Source organism: Schistocerca serialis, chromosome 2 (assembly GCF_023864345.2).
Source record: "Schistocerca serialis cubense isolate TAMUIC-IGC-003099 chromosome 2, iqSchSeri2.2, whole genome shotgun sequence".
Classification (NCBI taxonomy): domain Eukaryota; kingdom Metazoa; phylum Arthropoda; class Insecta; order Orthoptera; family Acrididae; genus Schistocerca; species Schistocerca serialis.
In genome coordinates, this window is record NC_064639.1 from 907,567,183 (window position 1) to 907,586,826 (window position 19,644).

The 19,644-nt window shown below is 36.8% G+C and overlaps 1 protein-coding gene across 1 annotated transcript in view; it reads left to right on the forward strand.

The window, feature by feature from the left end:
- The window catches only part of LOC126458260 (esterase E4-like), a 178,234-nt gene that overhangs the window by 128,086 nt on the left and 30,504 nt on the right, over positions 1-19,644 (forward strand). The window contains exon 7 of the mRNA XM_050095185.1: positions 10,472-10,647. Within this exon, the coding sequence (XP_049951142.1) occupies positions 10,472-10,647 (176 nt within the window). The remainder of the gene's footprint in view (positions 1-10,471; positions 10,648-19,644) is intronic.

Below are 19,644 nucleotides of genomic sequence, written 5' to 3' on the forward strand. Positions count from 1 at the left end.
CTGATGCCGATCGAAGACATCTGGAATGTAATTGAACATGGCATCAGTGCTCATTGCCTCCTTCCCAGAATTTATGGGAATTAGGTGACTTGTGTGTGCAGATATGGCGCCAGCAACCTACAAAGTCCTCATTGCTTCCATGCCATGGGGTGTTGCTGCTGTTATCTATGCCAGAGGTGGACATACTGCTATTAGGTTTGGTCATATTGTTCTGGATGATCAGTGTACAACAGCTGTCACAATTAGTACAGTTTCTCAACCTTCTGATCTATTTTATTATATAATCATATTTTAAGTGTTTGAGTTGGAAAGCCAATTTTGACATTTATTTCTAACCCACCTTTTAATTTTCTGTGAAATTTTACCACTTAAAATCATAGAGACACGTCTAGTTTTTTTTTTCTTTTCTTTCTTTATTGTGGTTATGGAGTGGTTTATTTTCATTTAGAGGCTTCAATACTTTTGTTTTATAATCTTATTATATGAGCATTCTAATGAAGGATACAATCTCAGCCCTAGCAGACATGGCTCAGATGACAAGTGAACAGGCCTACACGTGGGTCACATGTAACAGCTGAAGTCTTAACCTCACAAAGACTAACATTGCACCATTTCAAACAAGCAATAAATAATGCTGTCTTAACACCTGAAGTAGATATTAACAGTCATACACTGAATGAACTTCCTTGAGGCCCAGCTGGTCGGGAAGTAAGTGTTGGTTTATTTTGCATATTTTCAGGAGGTAATTTCTTGTGGAATTATCTTCTAGTGCAGTGTACCTAAAGCAAGTAAATAATTTGTTCAACAGAAACAAGCAATAAGAGTATTTTGTGAAGTAGATAACTGTACATCTTGCAAAAGACTTTTTTACGGGATATAAGTACTCATACACTGATTTTGCAATATATTTATTCCTTCAAGCTTTTTGTCATAGACAATAGAAATTAGTTTCAGCTGACCATACAGAATAAATGTGGTAGGATATTCAATAAGAAAAAAGTTGGGGAACACTACCAGTTCAAAAGAAGGTTAAAAACGAATCTCATCAACCACTCTTTTTACAAATTATCAGAATATCTAGCTTAAGGGTTTGAAAGGTTCTGTTAGCTGCATAGGAAGTTTCAATCTTTGTCATAAAGCTGTGTGAGAAGTAATAATGTACTACAAATAGGACTCAGTATTCACAGGTGTAAAAAACATTTTCTTTGAAAAATGCCATTGTAATCAAGTAAACAGTAAGCTGCTAATAGCAGATGAACAGCAACTATACAGTAAAACTGGTGAAGTGGTAACTTTTTTTCAAAGTTTCAACTTCCTTAATAATTTACTCGATTAAATTTAGTGGCGTAAACATGAAGAGCACTAAATCATAATTTATTGCTTATACAGTATACAGATTAAATTTCTGTGACATCTTGTGTTAACCTATACCTTAACTCATTCCACATCCCTGAAAGTTCTTCTTCTTGATGAAACCTATAGAAAACAAAGAATGAAAGCATTAAAGGTTTGGACTTCTGTGCTCTTATGGCTGTTAGCAACCACCATCTCTTGTATATGAGCTAAAGCTTTTTCTTTATTTTCTCTAGTTGTAAGGTATATCTTATTAAGTGTTGTATCATAGAGTAAAAGAAAACTTTTTTGTAGCATTGTGAATGAAATGACTGCATATGTATTATAGTTTCTGCATTAGTCAGCTTCTGACCATGCACCATAGATGACATTGCAGTTTGTAGTTGCCTCCAAATTCTGTAGGCATGCAGGACATGGCAGAGCCATCCCTCATGGCCCATCTATAAGGTGTCTTCACACAACTCCAACTGTATGTTTTCATTTTATTGTCTCTTTCTGGTAAAATTCTCTGTCTTTAAGAATTACATTTTTACATATCCTTCGTTTCCTTGCTTTTGATAATTTTGTGTGCTCGTAATTATAGTAGAGAAAAAACATATTTATTTCATTTTATTGGATGAATGGTACCCAATTTGTTTAAGTTTCTTTAATATTCTAAATTGTGATTAATGTAAAAATTAATGATTATGGTAAAGCTTTTTAAATGTAATTATTATTTTTTAAATTGTACTTCCTGCACATGTAAGTCAAGCATGCTCATTCATCCTCTAAAAACAAAACTGTTTCATTTGTGTAAGTAAAATGTGTGAGCAGACACAACTGTCAATTTTAAGTTACCACAATGGGCCTAGATGACTATTTGAATGTTACTTAAATATGGAGATACTGGGTATATTTTTATTTTTTCTCTTTACCTTGCACTTTTTAATATTTTTGTAACTTTTCATATTTAACAGCAGTTTTGCTGTTTGGTGTTTTGTGGAGTTTCAGTTATGATTATGAATGGTAACAGCTGAAACCAGTACACTGTCACAAATGAATCAAATACTATCAAGACAATTATAAATGAAAAAGTATCTTTCAAAATAGATCATCTACTCCAATTTGACAATGTCAGATTTCATTTCTGTAGAAGATTTCCCTTAGGGAAATGGCACCAAGAGACAGGAAAGGACATCATCTGTACTCAGAGTGTATGTTTGGGGGCCTCATTCAACATGTTGAAGAGGCTATTCCAGCAGCCATTGAGGGAACAGGGTGCAACCAATTGCAGACTGTAGTGTATGCTGAAACAAATGATGTTGGTCATCTGGGCTCTGAGTTCATACTTGGGTCATTTCAGTGATAGCCAGAGAAGGATGAGATGACCAGCCTGGTGCATGTTGCTTCAATGAAGCTCACAATTTGCACGATTGTGCACAGAACTGATCATGGGCCTTTGGTTCTGAGTAGAGTGGAAGGACTGAACCAGAGACTTTGAAGGTTCTTGTGTCAAGCTAGACTGTGACTTCCTGGATTTTTGCCATAGGGTTGAGAACTGAAGGGTCCTCCAATTGGGTCAGATATGCACTGCACATCAGAGGCTGCTTCGCAGGTAGCTGTTGTGTGTGGGATGCACACAAGAGATTTTTAGGTTAGGCAACTCTCCATCCAATACAGATGATGATAGCTGTAAGAAACACAGAAGTATCAATGTGAGATCAAAATAAATGACTCCCACAGACGAGAGTATTAAAATCCTAATGATTAACTGCTGAAGCATTCACAACAAAGTGCCAGAGTTTGAAGTGCTCCTGAAAAGCAGTGAAGCTCACATAATACTAGGTACAGAAGGCTGGTAGAAACCTGAAATTGATAGCAGTGAGATTTTTGGGGAAAACTGGGTCTATATCAAAAGGGTAGGCAAACAGGAAATGTAGGTGGTATATTTGTTGTAGAAGACAAGAAACTCAGATCCACCAAGATAGAAATTGAAGCTGTGTGTGAGACTTTGGGCAAGACTCAACACTAGGAGTGGACACAAAATGATAATTGGATCCTTCTATCGCCCATCAGATTCATCTCCTGATGCAATTGAAACTTTAGAGAAAACTTCAGTTCACTTGTACAGAAGTTCCATAGACATATCGTAATTACTGGCAAACACTTTAATCATCCAACAATCAATTGGGAAAATTACAATTTTGTTAGTCTTGGACTTGATAAGACATCCTGTGAAACATTACTAAATGCCTGCTCTAAAACAATGATTACCAGAGTACAAAGGATGATTAAAACAAGCAGAAAGACATATATGATCAGTAAACTAGATAAAGATTCAGTAGTGCCATAGAGACTGAAGAAATGTATGATGCACCATGGGGGAGTGGAATTTGATAGTAGGAAAAGGAAGAGAAGGAAAAGTAGTAGCTGAATATGACATGGGGGTAAGGAATGAAAGAGGAAGCTGCCTGGTAGAATTTTGCAAAGAGCACAATTTAATCATAGCTAACACTTGGTTTAAGAACCATGAAAGAAGGTTGATATGTGGAAGAGGCCTGGAGACACAGGAAGGTTTCAGATAGATTACATAATGGTAAGACAGAGATTTAGGAACCAGGTTTTAAATTGTAAGACATTTCCAGGAGCAGATGTGTATTCTGACCATAATTTATTGGCTATGAATTGAAGGGCTTATTTCAATAGTGGTACAAGTCCATTTTTGTTCATTCTGAGATACAGAGTCCTAAAGTAAATTGAGCGCTGCAAAATCTGCAGTTGAGATACCAAAAATACTCAAGAATATGAACAAAAATGGACTTGTACCACTATTGAAATAAGCCCTTCAATTGTAGATTAAAACTCAAGAAAGTGCAAAAAGGTAGGAATTCAAGAAGATGCAACCTGGATAAACTGACTAAACCAGAGGTTTTACAGAGTTTCAGTGAGGGCATTAGGGAATGATTGACAAGAATGGGAGAAAGAAATACAATAGAAAAAGAATGGGTAGCTTTGAGAAATGAAATAGCGAAGACAGCAGAGGATCAAGCAGGTAAAAAGACAAGGGCAAGTAGCAACTCTTGGGTAACAGAAGAGATATTGAATTTAATTGATGAAAAGAGAAAATATAAAATGCAGTAAATGAAGCAGGTGAAAAGGAATAGAAACGTCTCAAAAATGAAATCGACAAGAAGTGCAAAATGGCTCAGCAGGAATGGCTAGAGGACAAATGAAAGGATATAGAAGCATGTATCAGTAGGGGAAAGACATACTGCCTATGGGAAATTCAAAGAGATCTTTGAAGAAAAGAAAACCATCTGTATGAATATCAAGAGCTCAGATGAAAACCAGTCCTAAGCAAAGAAGAGAAAGCAAAAAGGTGGAAGGAGTATATAGAGGGCTATAAAAGGGCAATGTACTTGAGGGCAATATTATGGAAATGAAAGAGGATGTAGATGAAGATGAAATAGAAGATATGTACTGCATGAAGAATTTGACAGAGCACTGAAAGACCTAAGCTGAAACAAGGCCCAGAATTAGACAATATTCCATTAGAACAACTGACAGCCTTGGGTGAGCTAGCCATGACAAAACTCTTCCATTTAGTGAGCAAGATGTATGAGACAGGCAAAATACCCTCAGACTTCAAGAAGAATATAATAATTCCAATCCCAAAGAAAGCAGGTGTCAACAGGTGTGAAAATCACTGAACTGTCAGTCTAATAATTCACAGTTGCAAAATACTAATACGAATTCTTTACAGATAAATGGAAAAATTGGTAGAAGCCAACCTCATGCAAGATCAGTTCGGATCCCATAGAAATGTTGGAACATGTGAGGCAATACTCACACTATGACTTATCTTAGAAGGTAAATTAAGGAAAGGCAAACCTACATTTCTAGCATTTGTAGACTTAGAGAAAGCTTTTGACAATCTTTACTGGAACACTCTCTTTCAAATTTTGAAGGTGGCAGGGGTAAAATATGGGGAGTGAAAGGCTATTTACAATTTGTACAGAAACCAAATGATGGCTATAAGAGTTGAGGGGCATGAAAAGGTAGCAGTGGTTGAGAATGGAGTGACACAGGGTTGTAGCCTAGCCCCAATGTTATTGAATCTATATATTAAGCAAGCAGGAAAGGAAACAAAAGAAAAATTTAGAGTAGAAATTAAAATCCATGGAGCAGAAATGAAAATTTTGAGGTTTGCTGCTGACATTGTAATTCTGTCAGAGACAGCAAAGGACTTTGAAGAGCAGTTGAGCGGAATGGACAGTGTCTTGAGTAAAATGGGGATAATGGAATGTAGTCTAATTAAATCAGGTGATTCTGAGGGAATTAGACTAGGAAATGAGACACTTAAAGTAGTAGATGAGTTTTGCTACCTGGGAAGCAAAATAACTGGTGACAGTCAAAGTAGAGAGGATATAAAATGTAGACTGGTTATGGCAAGGAAAGTGTTTCTGAAGAAGAGAAATTACTTAACATTGAGTATAGATTTAAATTTCAGTCCTTTCTGAGAATATTTGTATGGAGTGTAGATATGTATGGAAGTAAAACATGGACAATAAATAGTTTAGATAAGAAGATGTGGTGCTACAGAAGAATGCTGAAGATTAGACTGGTAGATCACATAACTATTGAGGAGGTACTGAATAGAATTGGGGAGGGGAGGAATTTGTGGCACAACTTGACTAGAGGAAAGGATCAGTTGGTGAGACATATACTGAGGTGTCAAGGGAACACCAATTTAGTACTGGAGGGAAGTGTGGAGGGTAAAAACCACAGAGGGAGACCAAGACACTAAGCAGATTCAGAAGGATGTAGGTTGCAATAGCTACTCAGAGATGAAGAGGTTTGCACAGGATAGAGTAGAATAGAGAGCTGCATCAAACCAGTCTCTGGACTGAAGACCACATTAGCAACAGTGCCATATGTCAGTGAGGAAACTGAAACTTTCAGCACAGGGAAGGAGCTTGTAGAGGAACTATGGCTTGAGTTTAAGAGAATAAATGACCATCCACTGGATATATCTTCCCAGTAGAATAGTTTTTAGAGAGAGGGAATCTTCATGGTTTAAAGCCCCTTTAAAGAAACTTCTACAGGAACAGAGATTACTGCAATATAAGTATAAAACAATGCATAGGCATATAGATAGAGAAATTCTCAGTGAAACACATTTGGCTGTCAAGAGAGCAATGTGCGAAACCTTCTGTTACTACTGTAGCAGAATATTGTCAACTCATCTTTCACAAAACCCAGAGAAATTCTGGTCATATGTAAATTCCAGTGGCACAAAAGTTAGTGTCCAGTCCCTAAAAAATGAGACAGGAACTGAAATTAAGTGTAGCAAAGCAAAAGCTGAAATGCTTGACTCCCTTTTCATATGTCTATTTCCCTAATTTAATCCTCATACCATTGAAAAGATGAATGAAATAAGTTTTAGTGTCAGTAGTGTTGAGAAACAGCTGAAATCATTCAAATTGAACAAAGCTCCAGGGCTCAGTTGAGTCCCTGTCAGATTCTGTAATGAATTTGCAGCTCTATAATCCATCATAGATCCCTCAAATAAATAATCGTGCCCATTTCTTGGAAAAAACGCAGATCACACCTGTCTACAAGAAGTATAGTAGAAGTGATCCACAAAACTACCATACAATATCCTTGACAACAATTTGCTGTAGAATCTTAGAATGTATTCTGTACTCAAAAACAATGAGGTATCTCAAAGGAAATGACCTCCTCCATGCTAACCAGTATGGATTCTGAAAACATCAATCTTGTGAAACTCAACTTGGATTTTTTATCAAATGACATAATGAAAGCTCTGGATCAAGGCAGTCAGGTATATGCAGTATTTACTGATTTCCAAAAAGCATTTGACTCAATACCACACCTACACTTATTGACAACAGTATGATCGTATGGGTATAAAGTGAAATTTGTGACTTAATTGAGGACTTTTTGGTAGGGAGGATGCAGCATGTTGTCTTGGCTGGAGAGTCTACTTCAGATGTGGAAGTAACTTTGGGTGTGCCCCAGAGAAGTGTGTTGGGACCCTTGCTGTTCATGTTGTATATTAATGATCTTGCAGACAGTATTAATATTAGCCTCAGGCTTTTTGCAGATGATGAAGTTCTGTCTAAAAGAACCTGCATAAATATTCATTCAGATCTTGATAAGATTTCAGAGTGGTGCAACTTGCTTCAAATGTTCAAAAACATAAAATTATGCACTTCACGAAACGAAAAAAATGTAGTATTCTGTGACTATAACTTCATGAGTCATTGTTGGAATTGGCCAACTCATACAAATACCTGTGTGTAACACTTTATAGGGATATGAAATGGAATTATTTGATAAGCTCAGTCATTTGTAAAGCAGGTGGTAGACTTCAGTTTATTGGTAGAATTCTGGGGAAGTGCAATCAGTCTACATATGATATTGCGTACAAAGCACTCATGTGACCAGTTCTAGAATATTGCTCAAGTGTGTGGGACCCGTACCAAATAGGACTAACAGAGGATATTGACCGTATACACAGAAGGGCAGTGAAAATGATCACAAATTTGTTTGGTCCATGTGAGAGTGTCACAGAGATACTGAGAAACTGAACTAGCAGACATTTGAAGATAGATGTAAACTATCCAAAGAAAGCCTACTAATAAAGTTTCAAGAACCGGCATTAACTGATGACTCTAAGAATATCATATAACCCCCTTCGTATTGCTCATATAGTGAGGATAAGGTTAGAATCATTACGGCATGCACAGAGACATTCAAACAATAATTATTTCCGCACTCCATAAGTGAATGGAATGAGAAGACACCCTAGTAACTGGTACAGTGGGACATATCCCCAGCCATGTGCTTCACGATGATATGCAGAGTATAGACATAGATATACGTGTAGATGGTGTGACACTCACCTTGTACAATACTGATGAACAGTCCTTGCCAGTTTTCAAATTTGTGGAGGGTGCAGCCATAGATTCATAATTTCGTTCCAGCATTCCTGCAAAATTCAACTTCCACATGTGCCACTCAACATAATTACTTTACTGTGTCAATTAATTGTGTAAGATGTACAAATGTCATTGAGACTGTTTGGATTTGACACACCAAAACTAACCTTTTTTATAATTTTTTAAGTGATTTGCAATAATAGTGCTGTAAGGAGGAACCAAAACTACAATGAAGGGAATATACATCCTGCCAGAAAAATGCTTTATGTCACTTAATTCTTCAGTGTACTGGACAGTGAGCTAGAAGTAGAAATAATTCCAGTTATTCTCTTGTTTATCCATCACACTGTGAGGGTCCCTTTACAAAGGAGAATCTCCAGAGATTTAAAGTCAGTAAAGATGTTCATTAACAAAGTGAAGCTGCTGTTAAAAGTTGTGCCAATAATTGACTGCCATTAAATTTCAGTTAACAATTCTTACTTCTTCATTTTAAATTTAGTGTAGCAAAGCTAACACGCCTCCCTCCACTTATAAAAAGCTGCTGCTTTCTCTACTTTACGAAATAAAAACAAAGGTTCTTTCTGTGGCACTCAGCTGGAGCATCTCATATAGTGTACTGCAGTTTGCTTGGATATCTCAGTCACTAGGGCTGTAAGTGTTTCAATAGAACCCTCTATCTTCATACACTCAGTGTCACCTGTGATGGCATAAATTTCCAAAAATTCATTCACCCATTCATTCAACATGTTTTATGAAGAAGAAGACCTTCAGGGATGTGGAAAGACTCAAGGTATAAGACAAAGAAATCATAGAAACTTAATTTGTGTACTGTGTTAACAATAAACTGTCACAATATGTACCCCTTCCAGCACAAGTTTCTCTGAACTATGCAGGTGTCCATTGCTTCTCAAACATTCTTGCAGTCCTCCTGGCCTAACCCTCCACTAATCTGTTCCCACTACTGCAGATCATGTTCTGCCTTCTCCTGCTACTCTCCCCTCCCCCCCCCCCCCCCCATTCTTTGCTCATGCAGGCACACTCTACGAAAACTAGGCTGCGGGCAGTGTATGAAGACCATGCACCTCTTGATGTACTTCATCTAAAATCATTCAGTGATGTTTCCTTTGTATTTCTCTCCATTTGTCTTCCTTTATGCACTCACTTTTCTTAGGTTATTTTGTGGCTATCTGATGTGACATCCCTGTTTCCATTTTGACTAACCCAACCGTATCAATCTCATATTTATAATTGGAGAGTGGATCCCAATATTATTATACCTAAAAAGTATTGTCTTACATAGTCTCTTATTATAGCTTTTTCACTTTCCCTTTTGCAGACTTTTGTACCTGATGATGGGCTTCTAATTGTCCCAAATCTGTAATGATTTTGAACCAATAAAACTATTTGCAACTGAAACAGTTAATTACCTGACACCTCTGTTTTCTGTTGTGAATGTGAGCTTTCATCCACTGGATAGGAATGCCATAATGCCGTACTGCTTTAGTATGCTAAGGTATATTTTATGATCTACACAATCAAAGGCTCTGCCAAGGTCACAAACTTATCAACAAGATAAATTTTCTTGTGCTGCTCACTTCATTTGTGAGGTATTACATTGCTTTCTGCATAGTGAACCCTTTACAAAATTCAAATTCAGACTTGCTTAGCAAGTTCTGCTCAGTTAAAAGAATCAGTTTTCTTTCATAGACCATTTTTTAAACACTTTTGATCAGACTGAGAGGAGTGGCATAGGTCTGAAATTAGAGGTGGTTTGCTTAGCTCCAGTTTTGTAGAGTGATGTTACTATAGCATATTGAAGTCTGTCAGAATATGTCTCAAGTATTATGGCTATAGTGGTAGCAACAGTGCATAACAGCTATAGCACTGCATTTCCACATAAGCAGTTTTGTTCAAGTATCTGACTATTTTGTGCATCAAGCATATGAGCTCTTGCAAGAAACTCTTAACTTTTTATTTGACTATTTGGCATTATTTTCCAATGTTAATGGTTTTGAACAAATGTATGTATGTAAAAACAGTGCTATGATAACAAATGATGGTTTATGGAGATTAAAGGAGAGTGGGGAACAGTATTGTAAGATAATAAATAAGATCTGACACTTACATATAATATATCAAACAATCAGTTGTAATTAATTTCTTTTATTTTTCAGATGTCATTCATGATAATTTGGCAGAAAATATGTCAAAAAATTATGAGACTGTATTCCCAATAGCCTTTTTCTATGAACGTAATACTCCACGTTCACGAGAAATTAGTAGAGAGATCCGGAAATTTTATTTTCATGATAAACCAATAACAAATGATTCCATGATTAGTCTTGGACAAGTAAGTAAATTTTTCCTCTTTAAATGACACTGAATAAAGTTTGTGGTGAAATGTGTTTTCCACATTTTATTTTTAAGATGTTCAGTAATAAAGGTCAATTAATTTTATGAATAAATTGGGCAGTTATAAATCTGTCAATAGTTTACACTCATTTGCAAAGTTAAATCAATAATTTGTCCATTTGTAGCGAACTGTTTATCGGGAAGGAAAATGCCTCTTGTTCTAGAGTATTTTATTTTAAAAAATTAATGAGGAAAGTAAAAAATGAAGTCCAGAACTACAATACCATCATAAGGCTTTTCAGCTAGCATTACTAGAGTTGGATCTGATGTCCTCTTTCAACAGTTTCTTAAATGAAAAGAAAACAGGACACACATTTTAGAAAATTGAAAAAGAAGTAAGTGAATGCTTATGTCTGTCAGAGTCATCTCTAAGATGCATACCTGAAATGCAAGACAGAAATAAGGAATAATAACAAACTGTGACGGCTCAAGTTCCAGCCTTCAGTTCAAGTCATGGAGCAGCTGAGCCATTCGAGTAGTAAACACTGATTCATTCGTTCATAGTGTTTCATAGGTTACATTGTGATGTATTACTCCTCCAAGATGTAAAATGAGTAACAGAGGAAAATCAGCTGATATAAACTTATTATAACCTGCATTGCAGTAAGCAGTGCTTGTAATCTCAGTCCATCCAAAGCCACAGAGCCCAGCACACATGCCAGCAGCAGTTCCTGTTTGCACATTAGGTTTAGTGTATTTTTTGTTCTCATGCGCTTCTGTAAAAAAATGAGCTGCATCTGTGTATGTTACCACATTGACTAGTGTAACCTAATATATTCTAAAATTTTGCATTGAGTGAGCTGGTTTTCTTGTGAAATGTGTTTTCTTCATCTCATAATGTACACAACTTCAGTACAAATGTCTGATGTACAGGAGACATGTCAAGGTTACAATTTGCTCATTTAAAATTTTGTCACTCTTACAATAATACTTTGTGGAGAATGTACTTACTTGAAATTTGTCAAACTTACAATATTTACAATATAATAGAAGGAAACATTCCACGTGGGAAAAATTATATTAAAATATGTCTGCTTGTGTCTGTATGTGTGGATGGATATGTGCGTGTGTGCGAGTGTATACCTGTCCTTTTTTCCCCCTAAGGTAAGTCTTTCTGCTCCCGGGATTGGAATGACTCCTTACCCTCTCCCTTAAAACCCACTTCCTTTCGTCTTCCCCTCTCCTTCCCTCTTTCCTGATGAGGCAACAGTTTGTTGCGAAAGCTTGAATTTTGTGTGTATGTTTGTGTTTGTTTGTGTGTCTATCGACCTGCCAGCGCTTTCGTTCGGTAAGTCACCTAATCTTTACAATATTTACATCTACTGTGACTATCATAAATTTTTATTCCATTTCATGAGATCTTCCACAGAGTAATTGTTCAATCAGAAAATCATGCAACTCGTTTTTTAAAATATTTATCTTCATATTCATTATGTCACACCCTTTATTGTGTTGTCAATTTTCATGGCTATATACTGAGGAGTCTGAGCACGCAGTTTTAAGCAATGAGAGGTAAGCATAAAGTTTTTTTTATGTCTTGTGTCGTATGAGTGTTCAAAATTATTATTATTATTTTTTTAAATAGATCAGTTCTGCTGCATAGGAAAAGAACCACCTCAAAGATGCATAAAGAGGGGACAGTTAATATTTTTAGGTCTTTAAATAATGGTTGACATGCAGAGCACATATTGCGAATGATTCTTTTTTGCAACTTTAAAATTTGTGTAACTTTGTGCCACCATAAGTGCTACTGTTGCCTGATTCAATCTGAATCTCATGACCAATGAATACATCTCTCGCATAGTCAATGTGACTCATAACTAAACCTACCTGTTGTATTATAAGTCTTCAGTAGCTGCATAGTTTTTCTGGATCACCACCTGAAATTGCTTTTGTAATACTTATCCTTAAAATGAGTAGCCAGAAGCTTCTTTTTGAAGCTAAAAATTGGAAGTTCACCAATCTTTAGTCATGTCCTTTGACCCTACCAGTGGTGACTAGGTCCCTTAAAAGTCTCTGATAATGCTTACAAACAGGTAGTTAGTGTGGACATATGTGGAGCCTACCGTATTTACTCGAATCTAAGCCGCACTCAAATCTAAGCCGCACCTGAAAAATGAGACTTGAAATAAAGGAAAAAAAAATTCTCGAATCTAAGCCGCACCTGAAATCTGAGACTCGAAATTCAAAGGGAGAAAAAAGTTTTAGGCCGCACCTCCAAATCGAAACAAAGTTGGTCCATTGTAATATGAGACACTATTTAGGTCGAATGAATGACGATACAGCTACAGTAATTTGGTTGGAATCGTAAGCTTAGCAGTTAAGCTTTACCAGGTAGCCATTGCTGTGTGTCAGGCACTCCATCCGTATTTATACAGGTACCCTTCCTTTTTCATTGAATTGATTGCTTATTTTGCTTTGATCTGATAAGTGCCGTTTTCTTTGTTGTAGGTGTTTACATCACTCTAAGCTGAAAATACATTACTGTACTGCATCATGCATTGTTTGTCGCATTCTGATAGTTCGTGTTTACGGCCTGTCGCCGCTCGTGGCGTGGCTTGCTTTTGTGCGCGCTACCGCCGCTTACAATAATAAAAAATAGAGGAATTGTCTCATAACCGAAACAACGGCAAGAGACTGCTATTTGTTGTTACATACACTGCTGCTTTCTTTGATAATGATCAACAAGAACCAAATAATAGACTGCGTATGATAGAACATAGTTCTGAACAAGTGTTAGTCGAAAAATTTTCTCCGTTTGAAAATCTTTGTGGCCGCTTCTTTAGTACATCAAATTCTACACAGAAATTAGAGTCACCTTAGATTTAAAAATCTAGTCAGTTGCCGTGCTTCATTTCTGACTGTATCACTATTAGGCATAAGAATAATACGAATATAAACATGAAACGATACGTATATTCTTCCGCGTTTGCTGTTGTCTCACTCTAGTTTCGTAGTTTATTAGGCAGACAGGATTTAAATGAGATAGCAGCAAACACGAAAGAATACATGGCAAAATGTTTATATTCGTATTATTCTTATAGTGAAGAGAATACTGCATGTGATTCACATTTCATCAGGTTCCTATTAGCAACCATCTCTTCTCACAGGTAGGAAAAAATTCAGAACGTAGGGTTGGCCATATTGACAAACATCCCAAACAGTCTTGCCAGTCGGATTTTCGTATTGCATTGAAATTCTGCTACATTCGAAGATGAACAATACGGAATTTGTATTTACTTCGTTGAATAATGTATGAAAATGCAGTGGTCGAAACTCGGGGCGGAGAAAAAAGCTCGTCTTCCACCTTTTTTTTTTTTGTAATTTATTTACTGACGCAGAGGTTTTGGCGCCAGTATTTATCTTTGTGCCTACAAAGCATGCCTGTGTAGCGCTACATATATTCGACGGTAGAAGTTAGCTGTGGCGGCACCTACCAACATTTTTCAGAACTTCCGCTTGCTTTGCACTCGATTCTAAGCCGCAGGCGGTTTTTTGGATTACAAAAACCGGAAAAAAGTGCGGCTTAGATTCGAGTAAATACGGTAATAGTTTGTATCTCTTCAGAAAGTAAAGTGCATGCAGTATGGATGAAGTGATTATTAGTTGCTTCACATTCATTTAAGTAAAAAAGTCACTTAACTGTTACTTAACTCACTAATATCATTCAACTGAAGAAAAGCACACACATTTTGATGTCTACTGCTCATAACTATAAAATGTGTTCTCTCAGCCTGATTTAAATGAATTGAGAGGCAATGCAAATGGGTCCCAAGGCTGGGCTAAACTGCAGACTAGCTGGAATGAAGCTATAATAAATGAAGGCTAAGTGCAGAATGACGGAAATGGTGCAAGAGTCAACTTTAAGTTTATAAATTTTACAGATCTAAAAGTTTGTCCTTTATTGGGTATCGAGTCAATCATTATATTCTGATTGTATATTATTTATCTGTTAAAATTACTGTAATAATTTATACCTGTGGATTGGGAATCCCAGCTTTATGCCTATGGGATCTATCTTTTGTGTTTAACATGTTATTGAAAATTCAGTAATTTTTAATTTTGACTCCTGCTCATTAATGTGGGTGTCAACAAATTTAGAAATATCAGGCACTCAAATGTATGTCAACAGCTCCTGAAAATTCATAGTGGTTAGGCTATAATTGGCACTGAAAGTTTGAATCAAGTGAAATTTGTAATTATCATTATTTTTTAAATGAATTAATTTTGGGCTAATGCAAATACATCACTGAAAAGAGAAAAACTAGCTCTTTAATCTGAAAGTGGTCTTTCCTTACAAATCTATCTATTAGCTCATAACACTTTCCTGATATGTGAAATTTTGTTGTTGTACTAACTCTTGATTGCCATCATTTGTGAAGAAATTAATTAGCACATTGCAGCCAGAACAAAGAATTGAATGATCTGAAATAAATTTTTGTGTGTGTGGTGGTGGGGGGGTAATTTGTTTCTATGATTTTAATAATTTGCATGACAAGTGCTTAATGTGCTCATTGTAGGAACTTTTACATCAGAATCTTGAAAAGAAAGTCAGCAAAATTTTTCTGGACTTAAAACATCATTTAGGAGTCTAGTCAAATTAGAATGTTTGGAGGTAACCTGCTTTATCACAAATGTATCCACAGCTCTGGCAGCAGACATGCCAGCAGCAAAATCAATTTTTGTTTTCTGTTTGTATATAGAATTAAGCTTAGTTTTTGTTCTCATGTCCTTCTGCGAGAAGTATCCATTATCATACTGTGTTGACTACTGTATACTAACTTTGTCCAAATTTTTGCACAAATTTCAATTTTCATTGTGGGAGCTGACTTTGGAGTGTAGTTAAACTGGAAGTAGGGTACCAGAAGAATTTAGATTGCACTCAGTGACTTCTTAGGTTAGTGTTAATGTTACTTGTGGTGTAAAAAAAATTGATTAAAGATCAATGGGCACTGCACCTGCTCTTTACAGGAGCAGGGAAATTTGCTATTGTCCATAAACTGTGGAAGCTGGCCAAGGTTGACAGGCTTCTGGCTGCTACCCTGGGCTGTGATGTCACTGAGGCATGTGAGACAAATGATTTGGCACCTTTGAAGCCTACAATGTCACATGGGATCCCTGATATCATAGAGTCCACCTATTTGCTTGTAGTAGTTGGTCGACTCTTATCTGATGGTGATGGGATCATGAATGTGGCCACACAACTGTCCTCCTACAACTCAAAAACAGTTTTGAGGTATTGCCCTCTCCTGAAAATATGTCTGAGCCAGCACAGGACATGTCTGTTGGAACTTGGGTTGACTTTCCTGAAGGGTCCAAACAAGTGTACAAGGTAGGATTTCTTGTCATTGGGAGATGCAAAAGTAGGCAGGTGATGGAGTCCCTTGGGAAAATAGAGCCAGACTGAGAAAGAAGGCCTTTGTCTGCTCTGCTTGCTTTCCAAGGATTCTCTTTTCACATGTGGAGTAGACTCTGCCATCAGCAATTACATGCAACATGTGCAAATCATTGCTCATAACAGTGTTATATATAAAACAGTAGAAAATCTGGGATGGAATGTAATAATATAATGAAAAGGATGGTTGCTACTCACCATGTAGCAGAGATGCTGAGTCACAGAAAGGTACAACAAAAAGACTGTTGGAAAGTTAGCTTTCGGTCAACAAGGTCTTTGTCAAGAACAGAAACTTTCATACATGCACACACTCACGCAAATGCAGCTCACACACACATGACCACAGTCTCTGGCAGCTGGAGCCAGACCAAGTGTTATATATGCTTGACATTATCAATTTAGTTCTACTATAAACAGCCTAGATCACTGTTGTACACCATAAATGATGTTTGAAGGTGTATTTCTGTTTCTTAATAACAATATCTACATAGTGCTAGTGACAGAAACCTGGCTGAAATCAGCAATGAAATTCTAAATTTCAGCTGAAATGTATATTACAAAGATATGTTGAATGCTAGTGGAGGAGGCATGTTTATAGCTGCAAAAAAATATGATAATATCTAATGAGGTTAGTACAGAATGTGAATGCGAAGTAATTTGGCTGAATATAAGTGCTAAAAATTGATCAGACATTGTCATCAGATGCTTTTATAGACCCCCTGCCACAGAATCAGTAGTGGCAGAACATTTGAAGGGAATCCTGGAGAAAATTTTGCAAAAATTTGCTGATCATGTTATAGTATTAGGTGGCGATATCAATTTACGAACCATGGACTGAGAGTTGCAAATTATTAAGGCAGGAAGTATGAATCATGTAAAATTGTTATAAATGGCTTATCTGAAAATTACCTTGAGCATGTTATCAGAAAATCCACTCATGAAAACAACATATAAGCTCTTGTGGTCACCAACTAGCCTGAACTTCTTGACTTAGTATAGAACAGGGAATTGGTGATCTTGAGCCATTACAGCATCAGTGAATATGGCTGTAAATAAGAAATAAAGAAAGATAGTAAGATATTTATGCTTAGAAAGAGGGACAAGAAACAAATTTGAGATTACTTGAGTGGTCAACATGAAAATTTCATCTCTATCACTGAAAAAGTTGAGCACAGATGGACGGTTTTCAGAAATATTGTACAAAATACTTTAGACAGGCATGTTTTGAGCAAACTTGTTAGGGATGGGAGAGACCCACCGTGGTTGGAAAGTAGTGTTAGAAAGCTACTACAAAAGCAAAGAGTGCTGCAGTGCAAATTTAAACATAGCCAAAGCCTCACCGACAAACAAAAATTGAACAAAGCCAAACCTATAATAAAGAGAGCCATGAGGGATGCAGTCAATAAATTCAAAAGTAAAAATCTAACAAAAAATCCTAATAAGTTTTGGTTTTATGATCAATCAGTAAATGACTCAAAGCCATCTGTTCAGACACTCCATAGTCATTATAGCATAAAAACATAGGATGACAGAGAGGAGTTCTAAATGTCTTTTTTCAAAATTGTGTCACTGAGGAATAGTACAGTGTAGTTCCTCCTTTAAATCATCAGATGAACATCAAAATGACAAATATCAAAGTAAGTGACCGTGGGATAGAAGATTAACAGCAATCACCCAACAGAGGAAAGGTCACTGGGCCTGATGGGATACCACTGCAACTGTATGTAGAGTGTGCGAAAGAAATAGCTCCTCTTCTAGCAACGGTGTACCATAGGTCTCTGGAGGAGGGAAGCATTCCTAATGACTGGAGAAATACTAAGTCATATCAGTTTTCAGCAAGGGTCATAGAACAGATGCCCATAACTATAGGCCTATACCTCTGATGTCGATCTGTGAACTATTTTGGAACATAATTTGTGCTTTCATATTATGAAATATCTGGAGACTGATAATCTGCTCTATGGGGATCACGGGTTCCAAAAACAAGGATCATGTGAAACCTAACTTGCTCTCTTTTCATCTTTGAGACCCGGAAAGTAGTAGATACTGGCTCCCAGATTGATGCCGTGTTTCTTGACTTCTTTAAGGCATTCAATATGGTTCTACATTGCTACCTAATGAACAGAATATGGATGTATCATACAATGGAAAATCCGAGATGGAATGTAACAATATTATGAAAGGAAAGATGCTACTCACCATATAGCAGAGATGCTGATCACAAATAGGCGCAACCAAAAGTCTGTCACAGAATAAGCTTTCGGCCAACAAGGCCTTTGTCAAAAACAGATCACACACACACACACACACACACACACACACACACACACACACACACACACACACATATGACAAATGCCTTGTTGGCCAGAAGCTTATTCTGTGACAGTCTTTTTGTTGTGCCTATCTGTGAGTCAGCATCTCCCCTATATGGTGAATATGAATGTACAGAATATTGGACCATCTGTGTGACTGGAGTGAAGAGTTTGTAGCAAACAAAACATAGCATGTCATTTGCATGGAGAAAAATCCTCTACATAAAAGTAATGTTGGGTGTATCCCCAAGCGAGTGTTATAGCAACATACATATGTAAATGACCTAGTGGATAATGTTGGAAGTCCCATGAGGCTTTTCACAGATGATGCTGTTGCATACAAAGTCACAACGCTTTATTGTAGCAAAATGCAAGAAGACCTGCAGACGACTGACAGTTGATCTGGGGACCGGCATTAACCCTTAACATACAGAAATGTAATGTATTCTGCATAAATAGACAGAAATACCCATTATTGCATGAGTATACAACTGCAGAACAACCACTGGAAGCAGCCACATCCATCTAGTAGCCCTGAAAGCATCATGGAAATGTGCTCAGTCAACTCCAGTGGCAGATGCATAAGAGAGCCAGTCTGCATCATGGTGTAAAATCCTGAGAGCATGTGTTCCAGGAAGAGTCAAATTATGTATTGCTTCTTTCTACATGTTTCTTGAAACAAGACTATGGAAGTAAAATCAGAAAGATTTGAGATTACAGAGGCTTATCAACAACTGTAACCCCATGAACTATTCATGATGGAAACAGGAGAAGGGGAGAAACAGCAGTGATACACAAAGGTGCTCCACCAAGCACCATCAAGTGGCTTGCAGAGTATAGATGTAGATGTAAATTCTCACAATATGGTTGTCCTCTGTTTGTACTTACAAAGGTAAGATGTTCCTGTCATTAAATAGCTGCTGCTTATCTATTGCTGCAACAAGACCATGTTGAAATTTGCTTAACAGTGACAATTACCTAAATTTACAACAACAGACACTCCCTCATATGTGCCATATGAGTAAAAAGAGACTTCAGTCCTTAAATTTAGCAGATAATTTGCAAGAGGAATAGATATTATGAAATATTATGTAAACTTCTTATTCATTTTTAGGGATTCCCATTTCTTGGTTTATGACTAATGGGAACTTATTGCAGAATTTTGCTTCAAAATGCAGATCCTTACTCTGAACCCTAGGAGAGGAAGTTAAGTCTACCAGAATGA